At 40.9% G+C, this 17,375-nt stretch overlaps 2 protein-coding genes across 2 annotated transcripts; one reads left to right on the forward strand and one right to left on the reverse strand.

The window, feature by feature from the left end:
- Positions 1–4,603: 4,603 nt before the first annotated feature.
- On the reverse strand, positions 4,604–7,444 carry gng10 (guanine nucleotide binding protein (G protein), gamma 10). Its single transcript, XM_088356140.1, has 2 exons — positions 7,293–7,444; positions 4,604–4,792 (listed from the first exon to the last, which is right to left on the reverse strand). The coding sequence occupies exons 1-2, from the start codon at positions 7,371–7,373 to the stop codon at positions 4,667–4,669; spliced, it is 207 nt and encodes a 68-aa protein (XP_088212266.1). The 5' UTR covers positions 7,374–7,444; the 3' UTR covers positions 4,604–4,666.
- A 1,841-nt stretch (positions 7,445–9,285) lies between these two features.
- Positions 9,286–13,417, forward strand: nxnl2 (nucleoredoxin like 2). The gene is made up of 2 exons (XM_088356147.1): positions 9,286–9,678; positions 12,587–13,417. The coding sequence occupies exons 1-2, from the start codon at positions 9,377–9,379 to the stop codon at positions 12,753–12,755; spliced, it is 471 nt and encodes a 156-aa protein (XP_088212273.1). The 5' UTR covers positions 9,286–9,376; the 3' UTR covers positions 12,756–13,417.
- The last annotated feature ends 3,958 nt before the right edge of the window (positions 13,418–17,375 follow it).

Below are 17,375 nucleotides of genomic sequence, written 5' to 3' on the forward strand. Positions count from 1 at the left end.
AGGGTCCTTTAAAATGGAAGGGGGGAAAATGGCGGCTGCACTTTTTCTGAAAGTTATTCAAAGTAAACTATATCATAAAACGTTTGGTTGGACCAAAACATTAAAACACAAATAATAAATTATGAATAGACACTTTTATAAATAAATAGAAAAATGCATCCATACATACAAACATACTAATGCAAGACCACGAGGGCCTGCAACGCCTTCTCTGCTGGCCCAAAATATTGACCGTTTGCACACACGTGACCATTACCACGTGACGGAATTTGGTGACGCCATGACAGTAAACTGTAAACTGTAGTAAACAGTAGTAAACAGTTCTCCCCGTGGGTGAATCCACAAATACAATTTGCTGCAAAATGTTTTGACAAACGTTATCCTCCTAAATTTCAAAATGATGAAATATTTTAATTAATAATATGTTTAAGTAATAGCTTTTAAACAATAGTATTTCACTTTAATCATAATGGTTCCCTTATTATAAAAAGGAATATCAATATTACATAATTTTGTGTTATTTAGCAAATTGCTTTTTTATTTAGTGAGTTTTAGCACTCTTGGGCTTCCTAACATAGCATTTTGAATTTGTGATCTTATCTTTCACCGATAGAATCGGTCAAATTGTTGATCCCGGCAGATTATGTAGGTTCGCCACTTGAGTTACTGAAATAACTGTTTGGCTATGAATCAACTTATCAAAGATAATCCCGATATACAGGAAATATGTATATAGTATCCTACAAGCCACTACTTTTTTCAACATTTTAAACACTGCGGCTGGTGATGACGCAGTGTGATTTCTGCCAAGTGCTCTGAATGTCATGGGGAAGAAATTCAATGAAGCGCAGGTAAATGACACTATTAACTAGGTCTACCTTTGGTAGCCAAATACCTCATCATCTAATTTGTGATGAACAAGATTCCCTCTGTCACTAAGGAGCAGGGGTGTCTAAACTTTTTAGAAAGCAGGCCAGATTTGGGAAGCTGAAAATGTGTGGGGCCCATTCTTTGAACAGTCTTTAATAAATTCACCCTCTGTAAAAGCTTTGCAGTGCTTGGCGACTAGCGTCGCGACCTCGTAGCTCGCCTTTGTAGCATTTTCATTTGACTCGCAGGGTCATATGAAAAAATGCAGCTGTGGTTTCCTTTTCACAGCATTTGTTTCCAGTAAGTTTTTTGCCGTCAGGTTGTTTTGTCGGGCATTCCCCCACTTGATATTATATTCTTTGAAGACAGACACAGACGCAATTGTTTCGGATTTCGGTGAAAAAAATATACTAAAATTTCCACTTGCCCTCACAGTCAACTTTCCTTTTTTATTTACAGTTGCCATGCCAGAAATGGCTAGAGTTCTCACAGAAAGCCAAGGTCAGCTAAAGGGCAACTGGCATTATCTGTTGAGGTTTTTTTTCCACAAATGTATTTTATACTGCGTTCTACATTCATGACAGAGTCCGTGAGATGGTAAAAATTTGATCACATGCCATAACCGGCCTATGGAGTAAGATCGCCTTCTTGAAGGAATCAGCGGGGAAATGTCTAAAACAGCAAAGTCACACATCGTGCAGTGATTAAGACACCCCCCAGCTGTCAATTTTCATCAACTAGCGCAGCAGTCAATATGTTTGTCACAGACCAAAAACTGACACAGGACCCAATAGCGCTCGTTTTCTCAGTTTTTATTAATAAAGAGGGAGAGTAAGGCTTGCTTCCACGATCCGATGGCTGACAAACAAAAGGAGCGAGCGGTGCGAGGAGGTTCAGAGACTAGCGGGAATAGCAAGTCGTAGGCCGGGACTGGAGATCAAAGACGGTGTCGAGATCATAAGCGAGGTCGGTAGCAGGAAGCAGGTAGGTAACGGGGCAAAACAGGTCAGGTAACAGGCAGGCAGAACGGGGTGAAGTCAGGTCCAGAATCAGATTAGCAACGAAGATCAGGCAGAGAAAAGCAGGTCAGGAACAGAGTCGGACGAAAAGGCTTACTGAGCTGACGGCAACAGTTCGCATAACGATCTGACAGCTTCTTCTTGGAATCCGGGGGTTTAAAAAGAGAGCATCAGCCAATCAGCTGTCCAGGCTGTTGGCACCAATTAAGCAGCCGCAGGTGCGCTAAATCAGCAATCATGACAATGTTATAAGTTAGCATTATTATTCAAACAGAAAAGCGCCAAAAATATTCTATAAAACACAACTGAATGTCTGTACTGACTGACTAAAATTCAAAAGCCCGTAGAATCACAGCAGCCTTTAGGTGAGCCATACGACTGATCTTAAGATCTCCCATCCCTTGCACACATGCCAAAGTGTTAGAGAGGAGATTAAGTATTGCTACTACTACACAAAAACCTCATTAAACATGATGAGTACACAATATTTATCAGGCTGACGGTTATCAGACTGATTGCAGCCTAATATGACATAACAATTTTCGTCCTGATAGGAAAAATATAGTGTTGCTATCCTAGAATATTCAATCAGCCGATACTACTTGTTCGAAAGACTCCGAGCATTTATGTACAATGATTTTTGTCATATATATTATTGCCAATTTAAAAATTATTTTAGTGATTAAATGCTGAGCTAGTTGATTGAGATCAACGGTCTTCATCGTGGCACAATGTGCTACTTTTCTGTTCTAGACATTTCCCCGCTGATTTATTTTAAATGTAAGAAATGGACATGAATGTCAATGTCAATGGTCTGCGTTTATATAGCGCTTTTCAAGTCAATGAAGACCTCCCATTCACACACACACTCACACACCGATAGCAGCCCTGCATGGCAACTACCGTATTTTCCGCACTATAGGGCGCACCGGGTTATGGGGCGCACCCCCAAAAAATAGTTTTTGGTCCTATATCTTCCATACATAAGGCGCACCGGATTATAAGGCGCTACAATGGGAACGTCGACAAAACAGTCAGATAGTTCAGTCCAACTTATTAGCCCCTTAACATTCCCAAAGCTTGCAAAGAAGCAAATACGTGTCTCAGACATATACGGAAACAGTGTCCGTACGATGTCACTCAAATGCATCGTTCCAAATATCATTCGGAAGGTTAAAGTCTTGAGATTCAAGAAATGCCAACCATTCCTTAGTTTCTATTTTCTTTTTCGCTCGCAATTTTACTGTGCATATGACAATAAACACTTGGAATTGAGTTTAATTTGAAAAAAGACCCATCACAGAAACATCGATATCACTCGGAAACAAGATACTGGGAAAATATATAGCCGGAGTAGCTCACCGAAGTCGTTCAATAATAATGTGCAACCATGGTCCTCTTATATCCATGAGTGTAGTAAATCCAGGAGAGTAAAATATTTACAAATACAGAATGGTAAAACATGTTTCCTCTATGCCGTAGACAACCAAACTTGCTATTCACATTCATCTTTTTCGGCCAATTGCAGGCTTTGTTTTGCCCCTTTAGCCTATGCGAGCCTGTAAATGATAAAAAGGATCCACCCCCTTTACCTCTAAATAACTTTAGCCAATAGTGATCGATTCAAATGATGATTGACACATTGGCTGGGAAATGAAATGCCGGCATATGTATCCCAGCATACACCGCGGACCACATCTCCTACGAGGAAAAATCTAGTTGGCGGCTGCTTGCCTGTCATGTCCAGCATGGTCGCCGTGGCGACGGGCTGGCCCCGCCCCCTGGGCACCGGCTGTAGCAGATTGTCTAATTTGCGTGTGTGCTTCTTAAGGGGGGTTTTGGGTATTGCCGGTTGCTGGTTCATTGCGTTTTCTGTTCTGCATTAATCTGTTCTGTTTGACTTGAGGAATCCTGTGTTTGCCCGTTCTGAGTAAAAGCCTGTTTTGTGAGTATTCCTAGTCTAAGTTCCTGTTTGCCTGTAAGCCTGTTTTTGTTTTGTTTTGTCCCTGAGTGTTGGACGACTTTTATTTCCTTAATAAAAGTATCTGATCGTTAACGCGAATGAGTTCTCCCTTCCTGCCTCCTGCCTCCGATCTGGTCCGGTCCCGTGACATCCCCGCTGATTTATTTTAAATGTAAGAAATGGACGTGAATGTCAATGGTCTGCGTTTATATAGCGCTTTTCAAGTCAATGAAGACCTTCCAAAGCGCTTTACAATGTGCTTCACACTTACCCATTCACACACAGACTCACATCGGTAGCATTAGGGGTTTAGTGTCTTGCTCAAGGACACTTCGCCATATAACACAGAGGAGCCGGGAATCGAACCTGCGACCTTGATTCCAAGACGAGGACACTACCTCCGCAGCTACTCTAAAATCAGCAAATGTGATTATTTTCAGTCAACAAGTAGCAAAATGGATATCCCCTTAGAGGCATAAAATGGAGCTTGATTTACGGAAATTGTCAAGAACCGGAACAGGATCAGGACCCAAATGCGTGACGCCTCCCACACAAGCCCCCCATTGAGTTCATTTTGTACGAAAACAAAGTTGAGTGTCTTCCTTAAATTTGTGACTTATAGTCCGGAATTTACGGCATTTGAACTAGCAACAAGCCCAAAAAAATCTATATGGACGAAAGGACACAAATAAATGATATATTCAATTCATTTTGAATTTTAATTTTTAAAACCAGTTCAACCCTGAGAGGTTTCAGATGCAGCCCGGCGGCCTATTTGAGGGGGCAATGTTTCCTTTCCCGGCTCGGTTGGTCATCACACCACTGTGCAGGATCGCGGCTCCCGGAAGGGGTTGCTTCCTGCCGGGACGCCCACGAGCAAGGCATCCCTGCCTGCGTTTTGCAGGCAAAACTGCTGCAGCTCCGTGGCTGCCTGCGACACCTAAAATTAGAATTTTTAGATTAGTAAATATGTAATTATTATTTGAAGGTGGAGATTTTTTTGGAGCATATGCTCTGATGCAGGGTTGGCCAAACCTTGTCATGATTACCGATTGTAATCACCTGTGCTCGCTCATTTGGCTCCCTGTTCCTATTTAAACCCAGTCCTGTCACTCTCCTGTTGTCAGTCCGTCTGCAAACCTCTGTTGATACAAGGCAAGCCTTTTTTGACCCTAACTCCCACCTGTCCCGTTTTTGCACCCGTTTTTCCACCTGCCCGTTCCTGATCTCCCCGTTTGTCTCCGGCAACGAACCATTTTTGATCCCGACCACGTTTTTGCTCTCCTGTCCCGGCTATCGACCTGTTTTTCCGTCCCTGACACCGCCATCTCCCGCTACGGAAAATCCACTTGCGTATTCAGATCAGGATCCGATTGCGAGGGCGACTTGCTTCCCGTGTCTAGCGAGGACCGGATCGCGGCAGCTGCCCTTCCTCTCTCTCTCAATAAACTTGTGAGAAACGTTATGCGATTGGGTCTACCCTTTGTTCTGGTTATATATATATATATATGATAGAAAAACTACAGAAAATACTACAAAATGACAAAACAGGAACATAATATATATTTTGTACTTTCAGTCCGAAGAGAAAGGATACCACAGAAAAATACAAAAATACTACTACAGTAATACTGTAATACAGAAATACTACTACAGATATACAATTACAGAAAGACTATAAAAAATCAATCAGTATAATATAACATAATGCTAAAGAATTACTGCAAAAACACTACTATGGAAATACTACAGAAATACTGCAAAATTATTTCTACAGAAATACTACAGTGATACTATAATACAAAAATACTACTACATAAATACTACGTCAGAGATACTATAAAAATACTCATAGCGAAACATTATGGCAGAAATATTAAAAAAATATAACTACAGTAATACTACAAAATACTACAGATATACTAAAATATTTCTGCTATGTTAATACTACAAAAATACTACAGAAATATTCCAAGGATACTACTATGAAAATACCAGAAAAATACTTCTGCAGAAATACTACAAAAATACTACAAAAATCTAGAGAATACTAAAAAATACTAAGGATCAGGCTGCAAATTTACTAGAGTAATACAGTAATACTAAAAAAAATTCTGAGCATTTCAAAATGAATATACAATGATAAAGACTTACAAAATGTAAATGACTGAATTTATATTTATTTAGAAATGAACAATGGAAAAGGTCTCGAGGATCGGCCCCCTGGCCAAGTTTTTAAACCAATGTGGCCCCCGATTCCAAATAATTGCCCACCCTGCTCTGATGTAATCTTCAATTGAAGTACTTCCAAAAAATATTTTACTGTAGTATCTGACCTGATACCTTTGAATCTAAAAAACAAGATTTAGCTCATATAGATCTTCCTAAGTAATATTTTTCTTATATATATTTTTGTCACGGTTGCCACGGCGCCCAATTGACCCCGCCCGTGTGGCGCCAGCTGCTGCTCGTTGACAAATTGGCTTCCCTGCTATTTAAACCCAGTCCTGTCACTCTCCTTATGTCAGTCCGTCAACGAACCTCTTCCCCGCAAGACGTGGGTCCTGTTTCCCGTTGGTATTTCCTGTCCGGTATTGTTCCCGTTTATTTTGTCCTGCTTAATATCGGTTTCCCGTTTCTCATCTCATCTCATCTCATCTCATCTCATCTCATCTCATTAGCTGCACCGCTTATCCTCAGTAGGGTCGCGGGGGTGCTGGAGCCCATCCCAGCAATCGTCGGGCAGTGGGCAGGGGACACCCTGAACTGGTTGCCAGCCAATCGCAGGGCACACAAGGACAGACAACTCGCTCGCTCATTCACACCTAGGGACAATTTGGCCAATCCACCTGAAATGCATGTCTTTGGAATGCCCGGAGGAAACCCACGCAAGCACGGGGAGAACATACAAACTCCGCACAGGAAGTCCGGTAGCTGGATTTGAACCCACACAGGATGTTCCCAAGACCTTAAAACTGTGCCGCACACGCGCTAACCATTGCGCCGCCATGCTGCCCGGTTTCCAGTTTCGTTTCCTATTTTTGTCCTGTTTATTATTCTCTCCAGTTTCCGTTCCCATCTAGTTTGTCCTGTTTAATTTTGATACCCTGTTTCAAAATCAATCCTGTCTGTCCCGTCCAGTCTGGTATTGACCCCATCTGTCCGATATCTGCTCGGGCAATTGGTATCGATCTCGTCAGTCTCTGGCTTCCTGTCTTTCCACGCCAGACCGCTGCCTAACGTGCATGACTCCCCATTTCCCGTGGAATAAAAGGCCTGTGTGAGAACGTCACGCGTTTGGGTCCTGATCCTGTTCCGGTCCTTGACATATTAATATTTATTATATAGTCTATTTCCAGCCGCACACTTCTTTTTATGGAACGTGAACATTTTGTGTAAAAATCAAGTTTTTCATTTTTTAAATGAGCTGTTTCTCTTACCTTGATCCTCTCCACGCCGGCTTCCATTTTCAGCTGTTCCACCAGTCGTCGCATACTGGTTAAACTGGAATTGGAGCTCATGTTGCTGGGAGACGTCGTGAGAGCGAACAGTCCAAGTCTCTGCGGTTTTCCTGTCTCATTCTCTGGAACGGAAAGCGAAGGCCGGCTCCAGGAAGGAAGCGCTGACCTCTTCCGTTCTTTCCGAGTGGCCCTTCGGCTCCAAGAGTAGGAAAGTCCTAGAGGTTTCAAAATTCAGTTTAGATAGAAAGTCTTGGGTGGCAGAGAACTTCCTACAGGTAAAGAAGAATTCTTGGTCATTGGCCCTTAAAGTCAGAGAGAGAAACTGTTAAAATATGTCGGTGTTATTTTTAATTCTGTTATTGGGGCTGCTTTGCTGCCTCAGAACCAGGACCACTTGTAGTTGACGGAGTCATAGATTCCGGTGTTTGCCAGAAGATCCTGAAGAAGAACGTCCGGCCATCGGTTCGTGCCCTCAACCTTTTGGATCATGTAGCAGGACAACGATCTAAAACAGACCAGCAAGTCCACCTCTGAACGGCTAAAACCAAAATGAAGGTATAAAGGTTCTAGAGTGACCAAGTTCAGGTTTAAATCCAATTGAAATGCTGTGGTGTGACCTTAAATGAGCGTTTTTTTTTTTTTGCAAAGAAGAGTGGGCCAAAATTCCTCCACAGTGTTGAGAAAGACTCATTATCTTTGGTTTTCTCTGTGCGACTTTAAAATTGGTTTGATGATCTGAAACCTGGCGGCACGGCGGCTGAGAGGGTAGAGCATTTGTGGCACAGCTCTGAGGTCATGAGATCGAACCTTCCTGTGTGGAGTTTGCATGTTTTCCCCGTGCTTGCGAGGGTTTCCTCCCTCATCTCAAAAACATGCATGTCAGGTTAATTGCCTGGTCCAAATTGTCCCTAAGTGTGAATGAGCGAGCGAGTTGTCTGTCCCTGTGTGCCCTGCGATTGGCTGGCAACCAGTTCAGGGTGTCCCCTGCCCACTGCCTGAAGATGGCTGGGATGGGCTCCAACACCCCCGTGACCCTACTGAGGATAAGCGTCGCAGATAATGGATGGATGGATGGATGCATCTGAACCTTTGCAAATGATAAATATAAAAAAACACGGGAATCAGAAGGGGGGCAAATACTTTTTCTCGACACTGTATTTCACATTTTAGAATTTTTGTTCTGTAGTTGTCGTTTTTAATATATATATATATACCGGTATATATATATATATATATATATATATATATATATATATATATATATATATATATATATATATATATATATATATATATATATATATATATATAGTGAAAAAAATAAGTATTTGAACACCCTGCCATTATGCTATTTCTCACTTAGAAATCATGGAGGGGTCTGAAATGTCCACTGTGAGAGAGATAAACTAAAAAGAAAAATCCAGAAAACACAATGCATGATTTTTTTTCAGTTTTAAATTAGAGCACCATTATTTTGACATGTTGGATGGGGAGAGGTGATTTTATTTTTCTAAATTTACTGTTTGTGCCCTGCGATTGGCTGGCAACCAGTTCAGGGTGTCCCCTGACCACTGCCCAGTGATTGCTGGGATGGGCTCCTGCACCCCTGCGACCCTACTGAGGATAAGCGGTGCAGCTAATGAGATAAGATGAGACATATGAATGTTTTTATACAGCACCTTCAGTTGCATTTTAGTGTCGTAAACGAGCAATGCAAATACATGATATTTCGATTTGACTTGAGATATAAAATAAAGTTTTTCCAAAAAGAAATTTTAAAAGTATTAACTATCAATCCAATTTTAACAACTATTTCAATTTAATTATGCCGAATAATTTCGAACAAAAAGTTAAAGAAAATTGAAAGTCGAATCACCGATATTCACTCGGCTTTCAAACGCATCTTGTGAAAAAAAAAACCACATGGCCATGACGTCACTGCTAAATCAATCTCTTATTGGTCACCAGTGGATTAGGGCGTGGTTAACAGACTAAGAAGATAAACACGGAAAAAGAGCCACAATCGAATCAAAAAGTGCTTTAAAAAAGGTCTTTTTTCAGTCATGGCGGAAGTGTTCGCCGGCCGGCCGTTGCTCAATAAAGACGGCGACTTCGTGGATCCCGAGGAGGCTTTGCGGAACAAAGTGGTGGGCATCTACTTCTCGGCCGGATGGTGCCCCCCGTGCCGGGATTTCACGCCCGTTTTGTGCGACTTTTACACGGAACTGGTGGAGGAAGCCGACCCTCCCTCACAATTCGAGGTGGTTTTCATCTCCTCCGATAAATCCGTTGACGACATGGTGGAGTATTACCACGACATGCACGGCGACTGGCTGGCCCTGCCCTGGACGGACGATTACAAGCAGTCAGTGACCAAATTCATGTGTTTTTCTTCATATTTTTAGTGTGCATCTTTGTTATTTGCATATACAGTGGAACCTCGGTTCTCGACCGTAATCCGTTCCATTTCTTTGTACGAAAACCGATTTGTACGATCACCGAAGCCGTTTTTTCCCATTAAAAGTAATGTAAAATTGTTTTAATCCGTTCCAACACCCTGAATGTTTATCTTGAATATTTAACGTAAAGCTAACCCAGGCTAATCGTACGTTCGCGTTAGCGTAATCTTCCGTACGAAAGATTACGCTAACATGAACGTGTAAAAATAAAAAAATCAGGTAGTTTATACGTCATTTAGCACCCGGGTCCCCACAACAAGTGGTGAGCGGTTAAAGGATAAAGAAAAGAATTATGAATAGGATTTCTTACCGGTCGGCAGAAGCCATGATGTATTCCTGAAAGAAAGGAAACTCGCACACCTTCTTCATATTTTGCTATTATTTCTTTCTTAAATGCAATAGTTGTACGCACTACTCCTCTTTTTTCACCTGTAGCAACTTTGCTGCTTGCACCAACCTTCTTCAGAGGCATAATTAGGGGTTAAAACACTCCCTTCACCGCTTTTGAAAAACGAAAACAGAAAAGGAGTGTGCGTTGCCGTGACAACAGTTCTTCACAAGGGGTGGGGGCAATCTACACTCGTACCCCTAGCGTACCGGTGTTCGAACTCCGATTTTTTGAACGAAAAGCGGAGCAAGAATTTCTCGAAATTTTTGGTCGAGAACCGATTTGTTCGAACTGAGAGGCGTTCGAAAACCGAGGTTCCACTTGTAATGCCTTGCTAAATGGCTTATCGAGGTCACCCTGCCTTTTCCTTAATCCCGGACTCAAGATCTGACTGCAAATCCTTTTGCACAGTGTCTACAATACAACAACGCAACTTTTATGTGCATTTTTGCTTCATAAAACACAAAGCTTTTGGTTTGAGCCAATATTAGAAAAATAATCGTAATAAATCTAAGATTTTTTTTTATTATTAATTAAATTTTGGAGGTTTGTATGGTAAGGTTCATTTAATTATTTGGAAATTATCGAATACGATCATCAGAGCAAGTTAAAAGCAAGTAATTCTAACTAAATAAATGCAAGCTGCAAACAAAAAAGTAAAAAAAAACAACGTCAGTGGAGTAAAATACCACTAAAATAATCTTTTGGTGGCAAACAAATGCTCATTTCAAACTTTTTTTCAATTTAATAAGCCCCAATGTGTAATATTTGAGCACTAGATGGCACTGTTGTCTAAAATAAGACAAATAAATCGACCTAGGTTTTTTTTTTAACGAAAATGTACATTGATATGTTAGATTTTGTATTTTTGCCTAGTATTCTAATGTAATATTTTTATTCTACTGATCAAATGTGTTTTTACCACTAGGAGGCACTTATTATTACACACTGCCCCTTAAAAGTATTTCAAATATTTAACGATAGTCTAAATTGAAATTTGCAAAATTTTGATCAAATAGGCCATTAATCCATCCATTATCTGCACTGCTTATCCTCAGTAGGGTCGCGGGGGTGCTGGAGCTCATCCCAGCTATCTTTGGGCAGTGGGCAAGGGACACCCTGAACTGGTTTCCAGCCAGTCGCAGGGCACACAGAGACAGACAACTCACTTGCTCATTCACACCTAGGGACAATTTAGACAGGCCAATTTGACCAGAAATGCATGTTTTTGGAATGTGGGAGGAAACCAGAGTGCCCGGAGGAAACCCACGCAAGCACGGGGAGAACATGCAAACTCCACACTGGAAGGTTTGAATCAAATAGGCCATATTTGATACATTTTAATTTAGGATTTATTTAAAGGTGGGGTTGTTTGAGGTGTCCATAAAAAGTTGAAAGTTATGTATGTTCTCCACTAAGTATCCAAATGAGTTCAAAGAGTCCTTATGTTTTATTTTCCACTACCTCCATCTGCTTTCGTATTGCTTTTAGCAAAGCTGTTCAGGGCGGAACTCATTAGGTTGAAGGAACGGGGGGAGTGCTGAAGAGTGATGCCATGCTCAACACCGCGTTTTTTTTCCTTTTCCGTTTGTTAGTGGGGCATGAAAGTAAGAAGTGGACTTCTTCAAGTACACTCCAATCGTCAACCTAAACCCGAAGATTGATGAAAAAAGAAGATTTTATTTAAGCGTTCCAAGTAACACGCATCATGAACGAACATACGAAGGCAGCAAGCCAGAAGATGCCGGCAACAAGTAGCAAAGTTCCAAATTCCGTACAGCTTTTTTAAATAGCAGCCATCTTCCCAGAATCCCCGGCCGAACTCCCCCCAATCGGTCAGTAGGCGTGGTTTATTTTCTTGACACATAAACAGGAAATGAAGTCACACATAAGCGCGACTTGACAAGAAATTGAAATAAAATTGAGAAACGTATTTATAAAGAAAATGGAATTACACTGATCTTTGAAACGTGATTATGTGTATGTGTGTGATGATGGTTTTTATATTCCTAAATAAAAACAGGTTAATTTCATAGCATGTAAATCTGAGAAATACACATCCAAAAACAGTCAACAATGTCTTTGGAATGTGGGAGGAAAACCACGCAAGCACGGGGGAGAACATACAAACTCCGCACAGGAAGTCCGGTAGCTGGATTTAAACCCACACAGGAGGTTTCCAAAACCTTAGAACTGTGCCGCTCACAGACAATCAACCACTAAAAAAATCATTTTACTAGAAAATCAACATTGGTTAGCTATTTTCAGAACAGGTCTGCGGGAATTTCAGCTGTCTGTAGGGGGCACCATGGTGCCCACGGGCACCACGTTGGAGACCCGTGATACATATATAATTACACTGTTGTAACCCTATAATAACGCCCACATCAAGCTCACTGATCCGATTTTGTCTTTTGTGGCTGCAGCGAGCTGAAAAAGCGCTACAACATCACAGCCGTACCCAAACTGGTGATCGTGAAGGACAACGGCGATGTGATAACGGACAAAGGCCGCAAGCAGATCCGAGACCGGGGCCTGGCCTGCTTCCGGACCTGGCTGGACGCGGCCGAGATCTTCCAGAACTTTAAAGGCTAAATTTAAAATATCATTTTAGCAGAAATTATGTATCCAAACACATTGATTACCGTAAATTCCGGACTATAGAGCGCACCTGATTATAAGCCGCACCCACCACATTTCGAGAGGAAAACCGATTTTGTACTTACACAAGCCGCACCTGTATATAAGCTGCATGCCCCCACATTAAAAAAAAACGTAATACAAAATTTACCCAGACCCGACTTTAAGTCTCCCGATTGTAACTGAATATCCTTCATTAAAGTACACAGTCCAAAAATCACAGCCGACGAAATGAATGTAAAATGATACCGGCACTTAAGGTTTGATGCAGACCGGCAGAGTCTGGGTCCCGTTGAAAGTAATCCAAAGAAAAAATTGTATATTTCCAAAGGTAAGGGTGGGAAAAATATATATCCACTATTGTCCGCCGTGTCCACAAACACTCACCTTTACCGGTCCCCACTTCCCGTCAGCCCGCGTTTGTTACGCCCCTTCTTTTTAATTCGCCCGTCTTAAAAATATCAGAATAAGTGTCCAAAATAAATACAAATAAATACATGACAAAAATATTTAGTTGCAAATACATATTATACCTGGTTACACTTATTTACAAAAAAGACGGTACACCGAGAGAGTTTTCAAAGCTTTAATAATAATAATATAACTTTCATCCTAAAGTTTAGGGCACTCCGGTCCTGGAGGGCCGCATGATCTGCATGATTTTTGAGGTTTCTCTGATCCAATACAGGTGATTCCAATCACCAGTATCGTTAACGAGCACTTGCTAGCTTGCTAACGAGGTTATAATTTGTATCACCTGAGTTAAAGAAGAGCAAACTTCAAAATCTGGCAGGACGTGCGGCCCTCCAGGACCGGAGTGCCCAGGTCTGTCCTAAACGGTGCCTGTGGCAGGTAGCAACACGCTAGCAACACGCTCGCAACACAGTAAACGGGTCTGTTAAAAAAACATACCGTACTAGTAAAAATCACGGTAAACCGTCCTCATCTTCCTCCTTTCAACTGTCGTCTTCCTCAGTGTCGGAAAGAAACAGTGTCAAATAGACGTCATCCCATACTCCCGCAGCCTCACTCGCGCTGTCACTGTCGCTGGTGTGCCCTCCTCTCCGTCACGGTTTTTCGGAACCCGTTGGTGATGGTGGATTTTTTGATGCTGCCCCACGCTTTCAGGATCCACTGGCAGACTTGCGAAAAAGTTGCATGCGGCCAGTTTTAGTGAAAGATTTCTCGCCGCTAGTCAAGCCAAGAAGTTGCAGTCTTCCTCGGCGCATATATTCCACCGGTCTAAATCTTACCTTTTGTACTCAAGCGCCGCTGGCGGCCGTTAGAAAAATTGCATCAATTGGCCGCATCACTGAATAAGCCGCAGGGTTGAAAGTTTGGGGAAAAAGTAGCGGCTTATAGTCCGGAATTTACGGTACATCAGTGATTTCTCATGTCAGTTAGAAATCACATTTCCTAGAAAATCATAACGACCCATCACTTGTGAGCTATTATAAGTCCTCGGGCTACTCAGGTGATCCTAGGGAGCTACCCGGTGACTCCTGCTCAAGTTGAATGAGAAAACACTACATATTACGAGCAACTTGACAACACAGATTGAAAAACTTTTTTATTTTTGTACATCCCTTATAAACGGAATATTTATATATAAATATATATGCTACAACCTAATATCGGCCTAAAGAAATATTTTGTAGTTGTTCAATCCTATGCACTTTTAGAGCAATATAAGTAATATTTTCTGGGGTCGGTAGTGGCGAGATTTGGAATAACTGATTTTTGCATCAAGCTTCCTGTTTTGTAACGTTTATATGTGTTAATAAAATATTTTATGTATTTGTATTAGAGCAGGGGTGTCAAACTCATTTTAACTCGGGGGGCCACTGGATAGAACAAACATTCTCTCAGGGGCCGGACTAATGAGGTAGGAAGAATGAAAAGGAAAGAAAGAAAAAAGGAAAAATGAAAAGAAAAGATGGAGAGAAAGAAAGAAAGAAAAAAAGGAAGAATGAAAAAAAAATATGGAGAGAAAGAAAGACAGACAGAAACAAAGAAAAAAAGAAACAACGAGAGAAAGAAAAAGAGAAGGAAAGAAAAAAAGCATAGTAGATTGAGGAGAAAGAAAAAGAGAGAAAGAAATAAGAGAAAGAGAGGGAGGGTGGGACAAAGAAAGCGAGAGAGAGATAAAGGAGAGCGAGAGACAGAGAATGTTAAACAAAAGAGATAAAAAGAATAGTGAAAGAGGGGGAAAGAAAGAGAGAGAAAAAGAAATCCAAACAGGAATAGAAAGAGAGAAGGGGATAAAGGGGAGGTTGATGCAAGAGAGAGAGAAAAGACAGAGAAAATGAAAAAAATGAATGGAGAGCCAAAGAAGGTAAAAAGACATAGATAGAAAAAGAGAAGAAGAGGAACAAAGAAAGAAAAAGAGAGACAGAGTGAGTGAAAGAGAGAGAGATTGAAGGTGAGAGAAAAGGGGAGGACGAGAGCGAGAGTAAAAGAGAGAGAGAGAAAGAAAGAAATACAAGTACAGTGTTTGTGAGAGGCGCCTGGCTTTGGCAAAATCAAGTGGACATATTTCAACCTGCAGCTCGTTTTTCTCTTGCGCTTCCCTCAGCTTTGTCTCGCGGGCCGGATTCATTCCCTTAGCGGGCCTGATCTGGCCCGCGGGCCGGCAGTTTGACACCTGTGTATTAGAGGAACCCGTTTGGCATACAGTACAAGTAATAGATTCCCTGTGGCCTTGTTAAAATTTCAGTTGCGTGTTTCCAAGTTACACGTTGGTTGATTTCCTCGAGTGTGCTGACATTGCAGTTGCCACACTGAGCTTTCCTCCCTTTGGGTTCAATTTAATTAGCATGTCACCTGAAAACGTTTTAACCCGTTAACGTTCTTGCAGCTGATTAAAAAAAAAAACATTGTTTTTGCAATGTCACCAGTCACTGAAATACTTCATGCCATTAGAAGGCTTAAACTCTTGAGATTCAAGATATTGTTTAATACCCTTTCAAAATGCACTCATCACAGAAACATCACAATCAGTTTGAAACAAGATACCCGAAATCCATAAAGCCGATCATGTTTACCAAGAACGTCTTGTTACAGTCCAGTGAATCCAATAGTGTCAAATATTTACTTCACAACTCAAAAATGCCGACAGATTTTTTTTTTTTAAAAAATCCGCCTAAAAGCATGTCTGCATCTTTTGACAATCCTTGTTGTAATCAGTTTGTTTCTCCATAGTTCCTCTTTATAAATAAACAGACTCATCGGAGGACTTCCAATATGGTTGTTAGCCTCTGACCTTTTGATTAACACTGCTCTCAGCCAATTGCAGGCTTTTTTTCCACAATCCACGACCCGCATTAGCCTTTATGGGCCTGTATTGATAAAAAAATATATTGTGTACCGGTAATTTAACTCTGAATATCTTTAGCCTGTACCAAATCAAATGATTGATACATTAGTTACCCAATGAAATCCTAAAAGAACGATACGCAGACATATACTGTGTATTCAAATTAGAGACTGAGAACAAACTCTAAACAGACAAGTCAAGTCATATTTACTTGTATAGCCCTTAATAACAAGGAGTCTCAAAGGGCTGCACAGACCACAGATTATTGTTACACCAGCCCGTGTTTTAGAACCAGGGTTGGGTAGGGTTACTTAAACTGGATTACTTTCAATTACTTTTGGATTACTCCAATACCAAATATGCTAATAAAAGACAAAAGAAACTGAATATGAATACAATGATGACTCACAACAGGTGGTAAGCTTTCTCTCCTGGCTTTGATCTCCGGCAAAACTAACATCAAATGCCACAGAAACAAAATGAAAATAAATCCAAACAGCTTGCCAACATCATTTTCGCCGTTCCATGTATTCCGTTACTCCCCAAGCCTGCACAAAATTTAGTAGTTTTATTCATATTCAGTTTCGTTTGTCTTTTATGAGCATATTTGGTATTGGAGTCATCCAAAAGTCATTGAAAGTAATCCAGTTAAAGTAACCCTACCAACCCTGTGTGTGTGTGTGATGATTACTTGTATATCAAAAATAGAAAAACAGGTTCATTTCATAGCATAGGAGTCTGAGAAATACATGACTAAAAGTAGCTTACTTTACACCGAGTTTTTTTCGCTAACGCCAGGAGTCCCCCAAACATAACATAACTTTTCCCTTCTCTGATGAGGGGCCGGGGGTCAGTTTGTAACATAAAAAGTGTGATGATTGCAGGAGTGCCTAAATGTAAAAAAATATTGTGCATCTCACCATCAAAATAGATGGTAAATGTCAGTCTCACACGACACCATTTACTTGTTGACATTAAGAGTGATTTATTGAACAAGTCTCATTGAATCACGTGAGGTCCCGTGAGACTTGCCCCAAAAATCCTTATCTGACCTGTGAGATTATGTCATCTAGTGGTGATGTACTCGTACTTCACTTTTTCTGCTTTACAAAACAACACCAAAGTCCCAAAATATAACATTTTAACTAGTCATCAACCCTTGTTACGCCGTATAAAATAGTTACTAGCTAATAGTAAGATCAATGGATGTTCCAATAACAAATAATACACAAATATTGTCAACATAAAATATAGGTTAT

The sequence above is a fragment of the Urocampus carinirostris genome, chromosome 16, assembly GCF_059441175.1.
Source record: "Urocampus carinirostris isolate Australia breed hairy pipefish chromosome 16, RoL_Ucar_1.0, whole genome shotgun sequence".
NCBI lineage: Eukaryota > Metazoa > Chordata > Actinopteri > Syngnathiformes > Syngnathidae > Urocampus > Urocampus carinirostris.

Bases quoted from the DNA above. Each gene is read 5' to 3' on its own strand.
- gng10 (XM_088356140.1), bottom strand. From the start codon at position 7,373: ATGAGCTCCAATTCCAGTTTAACCAGTATGCGACGACTGGTGGAACAG. The intron at 4,793-7,292 runs GTAAGAGAAACA...TTCTAATTTTAG, and splicing joins CCGGCGTGGAGAGGATCAAG to GTGTCGCAGGCAGCCACGGA.
- nxnl2 (XM_088356147.1), top strand. From the start codon at position 9,377: ATGGCGGAAGTGTTCGCCGGCCGGCCGTTGCTCAATAAAGACGGCGAC. The intron at 9,679-12,586 runs GTCAGTGACCAA...TTGTGGCTGCAG, and splicing joins TGGACGGACGATTACAAGCA to CGAGCTGAAAAAGCGCTACA.